Here is a 7,555-nt window from a genome sequence, read left to right as displayed (position 1 = left end):
TAACTGTAGGTGCGCCTGTGGGACCTTTTCTAAAATATACAAACGGGAAGGACTGTACAGAAGACTAAATACTTCACTCATCACTGTTTCGCTTGTGGTCAGTGATTGTTGTGTGCGACAATGTCTAGCGATTCAAGCAAACGATGGTCTAGTCATCGCATCTATTGTTCTGAACATGTCTCTGGTGTTGTCGCAGAAGCTATGTACACCACGAATACTTGTCTAAACCCATTCGATACTTCTACCTACTATCTGAAGGGGTATGATAGACTACAAGACTCACTCAACTCCGCCGCTATAATCGCCGTCGCCCTTTTGTCCCTCATGCAGCCGCCCGCGTATTTCATCGTGGAACAGGGTCAAAGAATTCTTCAATCGAGGGATATTTTTCTACCGGCCTTCGATGTACTGCTTCTCCAAGCACCCAAGGACCAGAGGAGCGTGGAAGTGGTGGACTAAATCTTCATGTTACTGATACGGCTACTCTTCTTTGGGACCGCGGGCCTTGGTTTTGGTGATGAGCTGCCAGAACTACGTTGGCGTGAGGAGGATCTAGAATGACTCACGGAGCCATGGGAAAAACCCTCATGAACCGCTGTCTCGATGACTGTCGCTACGAAGCCGATGGCGTAGGATATGCGGTAGACGAAGTTGCCAAGAAAGCGTGGCTGCAACGAAGTAATTGCGGTACAGATCAAGACCGTGGCGAGCGCGGCGATGATGGGATGAGCACCGGGAATGTATAAGATGCCCTCGTAGCATGCGAGTATGACACAGACTGCCATTGCGGTGAACATAGCCATGCGTAGTTGTGTAGGGGTATCTTTGTCAGTATTGTCGTCTTCTTGGTCTGAGTTATCAGAGCCTCGTACGTCAGAATCGTGTGGGTCGTTGTGAGAGGGAATCTTGGTATCTCCACGTTGGTTGGCTGTGCTGTTCGTACTGATAAGAATGGGACGCGCGACAGGGCGTGCTGCCAAACGGTTGTCTGAGGGTGAAGAATATTCGATTTGGTGGTGGCCTGCTTCTGTCATTGTGTTTTGGAGTCTGCGAATTAAATTCATGGCTTGTTATGTGTTGAGATAGTAGAGAAATTGATGGCGCAACCCGGTATACATACCCAGCTGACGGAGAAGTTTGCTTCATCTCAAAGAGAGGGCGCGGGAGAGCTGAAGGCCGACGAAGAAAACTGACAAACAAACCAGCATCATAACAAGACCTCTAGAAACAACCATGCCACAAGCGAGTCAGTTCTCTGTCGTCCATTCAAGCCTTGCGCTAGGGTGGGTAAAATCCGAGTGGCAGATCAGGCATCCAGTTCCTCCAGACCTGAGTATCGGTTGGCGTTTGCATACATACAATGCGGATCAGGCTACGCCGCATCAGGTCTGTAAAGCAACGTCACGAAGTCAGTTTTAAGTTAAGAACACCCGTGCAGCTAGTTACCGAGAGTCAGAGTTGTGTCGCGTACTCGAGGTTTGACAAGTCGATGACGCCACACGTCGGGCTGACGACAAGAATGTAAGAAATAGACAGCGGCCCCAGAGATGATCACTGATCAGGGCCAGTAATGATACCTAGGCTATCCATCGTAGCCCCATAGGTGTAGTAATCACCGAGCTTATTGCATTGACGCTGACAATGTCGAACGTTTGATTGCTCCACGGAAGTGCGGAACGCCCAGTCAGCAGCCGCATATTGTGGCACCGCCCAGGAAACACGGCGTTCGCTGCAGTGGACAGAGGTTCGTTTCAGACAGGAACAGACAGCGGCATCGGATGCGGGGTGGTTCTGCATGTTGGAAAGGAGGCGTTGGCTTATCGGGAACAGCGAAGATGTCAGGAGGCGGGATGGAGATGTTGAGTGGGGCGGGTAGCCAGGCGGGGAGATTACCAGTTTCTGGTAGGCGTCGCCCCAATTTGGACCCTTTGCCACCATCTTCGTCCGGTCGCACTGGAAACGGCCTCGAGCCCAACACGTACAACAACAGCTGTTCCTCGGAAAATATCAACAGCTTCGACTTTGTCTATATTGATGCGCTGTCAGCCACAGCGGCACATGACCGCCAACTGCACTGTGATGCCGATGCCGTGCCAGCCGTTTACCAGCGCGGCAGGAACCGTGCATCAACACCATTTGGAAAGATTCACGGCTCAGCAGCGGGCCAGCATCTGATTCGCCCCAAGACGGGATCCAGAAGCCACTTTCGCACCGCCAGTGGATCCAGGTTCGGGGGCGTCTGGCTGCAGGGACACCGCAAAAGGCTGAAGGGCCTGCCAAGCGCAATCTCGCCGGCCCCCAGCGCCCCATGCCACCTCCTGCGCGTCTTGGCTGGTGCTGACGAGCTGGCGGGTCTGTCGTCTTTTTAAATGTGCTGATCCCCCGACGCCCTGCCACGGCACGCTGCACCCCCTATCGCCATCGTAACATTTTCGTTTGCATTCTTCGCGTCGCTCGTTTGGATCTCCCCCATTCCCGGATCTACGCTGCCCAAGATGATGCTACCGTCAACTGGAGGTCGGAGCCCGTTGCTCGCGCTCTCGGTGAGCGCTGGCTGTGTCCTGGTATTCATCTTCGCCTTCATGGCTTGGCAGAGTCCACCCCGGGTGACTTTCCCACATGGCCAGTCCAACTTGTACGTGCTGTCATTTCATGGTTCTTGGGATGGAAGGGCCATGGCCTAATCAATGCTTTTCCGGCGGAAGCTAACAGACCCTACAGGGCAGCAGCCAGCGCGCAGACCGACTCGACCATTGGCGATGTCATTAAGCTACTGTACCAGAACCTGAAGGTGTCACCGACTGAGCCTTTTATTCGCGAACCAAATGGCAGCCACATCACGTTGCCACCGAACCCGCGCTACAAGAAGTACCTAGGCAGCGACGTCCTGATTCTGGATCTGGAGACCCGTCCCCTCAAGTCTACTGAGGAGTACGAACGGGGCGAATATGACTGGCGCAACATCAACCACGTTTCTGGCGGCATCTTCAACCACTACACGTATGCGCTTGTCCACGGTTACGACTACAAGTTCGTCCAAGCCCGCGAATTCGAAGACCGACACGCTACCTGGATCAAGCCCTCTGCACTTGCAAACCACATCAAGGACTACAAGTTCATCATCTTCCTCGACGCTGATGCTGCTTTCCGCTTCTTGCACGTCCCTGTCGAATGGATGCTCAACCACTGGGACGTGAAGCCGCACCACTCATTCGTCATGGCCAAAGACCCTTGGAGCGCGAAAGAGCCCCAGTACAACTCCGACCGCTTCAACCGCACCTACACCAACACTGGTTTCATGATTGTCCAGAACAACGAGCAAACCCTGCCCATTCTTAAGGCATGGCACGAGTGCCCCGACGACACCCGCTACGCAAACTGCTCGCAATGGAAGCAACCCCGCTTCCACGAGCAATCCGCTTTCGGCGAGTACATCCGCTACGACTACGAGCAATACATCAAGGAGCTTGAGTGCGGAGAGGCCAATGGCTTCCCTGGTGTCGAAGTCAGCAACTGCCAGGGCAAGCTCATCCGCCACTACTGGTTCGAGAAGAGCAACGTCAAGATGGACTTCCGCGAGAACATCATGAACGCACTCACACTTCCGATACAAAAGATCTTCGCGCAGAACACGAGTGGCGTCGTATACCAGCAGGAAGAGAATGTCATACTACAATAGCAACGGCTTGCTCTACTGGCAAAGCAAAGATAATACGTTTACGAAGAAAGAGGAAAGGGCTTATCGCATAGCATAGCGTTGCATTACCAAGGCGTTTTCCAGATATGGATGGGCAATCATTTGTTATCATGTTTTCGGTTTTGGTTCGGTTCGGGCTGGGTGGTTCTCGCCCCGATTCATTTTACCGTCGCACTTTCGATCTGGGTCTTCCGACGCGATGATACCCCAATATGAGTCTCCAGTTCGCACAATCAATATTATTCACAACACTGATCTTCCACATTGCGCCAGTTCTTCCGTCTGCCATGTTGCAAATTGCTGCACTTGGCTTCCGACGCTGTGAAACCCGGGCCAGTGTCACCTGCCGAACGAGGCATACCCTCACAGCCGATCCTACAGCGTACCACGATTGAGAGGCCCATCAAGCGCATCACCAACGGCACGCCTGAGAGCTACAAAACAGGATCTCTTGCCCAGCCCAGCCGCTTATCACCGCCACTTCACCCTAGCCACGCGACTGCATATATGCCAAGGCGCTAGAACGTCCTTAGCGCCGATGATCGGCGGTCAGCCACGTCCTCGAAATTGGGTTCGGCTGGCAGGGCGGCGTGCTATGTAGGTTGGCCGACCGGAGTTGCGACGGCGCTGTTCAGGCGGTCTGTCTGCGGAGACTACTCGCTCTGCTTTGGGATGGACAATGGCGAGCTTTCGTGACAGGTGTCCCGAAATAGGCTGAATGCGCTTGTCGATCTATACGAAGCGCTTCGAATTGCGCCGGACGCTGGAATTGGCAGGCTTGGTCGGCGTACCCGGTCCCGGTGCTAGCAGGTTCTGACACGACGCTACTTGGCCTTTGGACGATGCTTCTTTTGGAGATGTAGCCTTAGGGTGGAGGCTAGAGTCTTTCGTGCGTAAGACGGTCGTCTACATCATGGCTTACTGGGAGTGGCATATACACTCTCAATCATACACCGGACGACAAGCACTACATGTCGCCAAACTTCAGTATCCGTCGCATCTTGTTTCCGTCTCAAGCTTGAAGCTCAGCTTCAATACAAGAGAGAAACTCGCCATCTACTTACGCTTGCCAGAAGCTATTAGTGCTTCATGTACCCCGAGTTGCAGTGGCCCTTGGCGTTTCCGAAGTTCACCTTCAACACGAGAGAAAGTCGTCACCTACTTACGCATGCCAGAAGCTGTTAGTAGTCCGTCTACCCCGAGTTGCCTAGATCGTTATTTCTTCCCCATCGCACCATGCCCTCGTGTCAGCCTCGAGCGCTTGCCCTCGTACGAAACTCGGTGTACATGTGAAGCCGAAGTATTACCAGCGGTGGTCTTGACGGTCTGGGTCTCAGTTCACTCGGAATCCTTTTCTAGGAGCTTGAATATACGATGGTAGAAGGCCGAAGTTTTGTACTGTGGGACGCTAGCAAGGGGGTGTCTCGCAGGGGTGAAAGGCTCGTGCGCACATAGAAATCTGCTTATATAAGCGGCTCTTATTGGCTCTCTGCGTGCACAGACTCTCGCCCCACAGTACATTACTTTCGCCTGATACCATTGTATCCATGGTTTGTATATGCAAATATCGTTCCGGTCGCTTTCGATTATAGAACGTTGGTCTGCGTTCACATCTGCTGTGGTGTGTCCAGCATATGCTTCTAGAGTTCTCATTAAACCACTGGCTACAAGGTGGAAGTACGTTGGAAAACCTGCTCATATGTACAGCTAGTCAGCACAGTACATCGCTGGGACAAGGTGCTGAAACAAGCCCACGCTCTCAAAATTTAGGATCCAAGGCCTGTGTTGACGAATACGCACTTTAAGCCGTCACTTCGATGTTGTGCCGCTGAAGTCTCCCAGACGGCTCGTTCGACGTAGTTTTAAGTGTTTCGAGACGACGCAGCGGAAGCTACGCAGCGCTCTTTACCCGGACGCCCATGTGCGGTGTCGCCAAGCGCACGCACTATACTCCTGTGTTGGTGGCACAGATGCGGCGTATGCATGTATACACAACCACCACCATGTATCTTGTGCCAGATATTTCCGATTCTTCGACTTTGTCTTCTTGTACTTGCCCACCCGCAAACCAAACCGCTATCGGATGATCATGCGCCGCCATGTTCAACGTCCATCAATCTTGCTGTGCCTCATAGGCGCATGTACTGGGCTTCGAACGGAAAACCCACCGGCTACAGTACAGTTCGACCTCGTTTTCCCTCCGAACTACTCCTTGATCGAGCCCTACTACCCATCACCCGTCATCTTCGCGGTTCACAACTTCTCCGCCATCGGCCAAAACACTTTGTTCTGGAACTGGAACATCACCGATGCGGTGAACACCGTTAAGGGCTATGAATCAACCACCGTCGTTACCTCAGGTCAAAGCCGCCCCGATACCATCGGCGTAGAAATGTCGCCTGATGTACTTCTCATCGTTGAGCCAGTCTCGCAGTTATGGAACAACACCATGGATCTTCTTCGGCTGAGCTACACGTTCGGTCTGACGTACGCTTGTGGTAACACAACTGGACTCTCGACAACTGGTTCAAACGACACAGTGCAGTTTGACGGAGAGAGCTTCTTTGCGTTATTGCCGTACTCCGAAGACGAAGACGACGAGTCTCTAGTGCTCGCGAGAAAGGGACGCTGCGGCAGACCGATTGGGTCTGTTGGAGTTCAGAAGCAACCCTCAAGTACTTCGGAGCAAGACTGTCAGGTTCTCAACCCTGGTATACAGCCCACGCAATCATGTGCACTACCCATTGACGGGAGAGTCACAAGACGGGCGCAGACTGTAATAAATGCAGCAGCTGGGTGTCCTAATCGTACTTGGCCCGATACTACTGGGCTGATGGGAAATTGCATGTCGAGAGCGTCTAGGAAGAACGATTTGGAAACCCGTGGTATGAGTCTGTTCATCATTGCAGCCTTTCTTTTGATTGGAATTTACCCGTAATCTATAACCAACACTGTTGTCTGGCAATAGCCAGTCTAGTTGTCGGACGTCGGCTGTGCACCAATATAAGTTTTGTATTTGCTCTAGGGCTGTACCGCATGCTTAGGGAAGGATGAAACCATCGCTCGTCAATATACCCCGTCGTCCCTCACATACCTTGAAAAAGAGACCACGTCTACAAAAGGTGAAAAAAACTCAAACTCTTCCACAAGCAAGATGCTCTCGCGATCCTCCGACCCAGCCTACATGACCATCGCTTGCCCGCCCAGCACGGGTATCAGTCCCCGAAACAAAATACCAATTGGTATCGTCGACCCGGGTGCGCATCCAGCTTGCACATTATGGCACGAAAATCTGGATAACAGCATCTCTTGTTGCCTCCTCGCCTATTTTTACTTGATCACCACTGATCAACTGCTTGCGTGGGTCAGTACCAGTATATGCGTAAGACTCATGTGATTTGGAAGAACTTACAAGACTACAGAACCCATCTCTTACCATTGAATGCGGGAATTACCAGATTGGCCATAGCTACTGCGTTGAGGTTGGTATCACGCCCAGTTCTTCTGCGGGAGTTTCATCGGCAATGGTATCTCCGACTTCTTTAAGCTCCAAGTCGTCTTCTACTCCAATCTCTTGTGTTTCCACAACGTCGACGGTTACCTCAACGTCCCCCATACCTTCTCCCATGCCGTCAGTAACCATGCTATCTACAATTTTCTGCGCATCTTCTTCGAGATCCTCTAGGAATGGAATCGCTACAGTACGCCAGAGATCAACATGGGTACTGAAGCCTCTTTTTCGGGCCTATGGACTGATATTAACACTTGCGCGTCGATTCTTGGACATAATCCCGCACCTTCAACCACGGGAAACGGTGTTCAGAGACCCAGCCTAGTTCTAGGATTGCTTTGCATGAG

At 52.2% G+C, this 7,555-nt stretch overlaps 1 protein-coding gene across 1 annotated transcript; it reads left to right on the top strand.

Moving 5' to 3' along the window:
* Positions 1–2,495: 2,495 nt before the first annotated feature.
* On the top strand, positions 2,496–3,679 carry J4E93_009907 (uncharacterized protein; the record flags this gene model as incomplete). Its single annotated transcript, XM_049347795.1, has 2 exons — positions 2,496–2,635; positions 2,722–3,679. The coding sequence occupies 2 exons, from the start codon at positions 2,496–2,498 to the stop codon at positions 3,677–3,679; spliced, it is 1,098 nt and encodes a 365-aa protein (XP_049195024.1).
* Between the last annotated feature and the right edge of the window lie 3,876 nt (positions 3,680–7,555).

This window comes from Alternaria ventricosa, assembly GCF_023758065.1.
Source record: "Alternaria ventricosa strain BMP 2768 chromosome Unknown scaffold_25, whole genome shotgun sequence".
Taxonomy (NCBI): domain Eukaryota; kingdom Fungi; phylum Ascomycota; class Dothideomycetes; order Pleosporales; family Pleosporaceae; genus Alternaria; species Alternaria ventricosa.
Note: the sequence above shows the minus strand (reverse complement) of the source record. Positions and strands in the feature narration are given on the sequence as shown.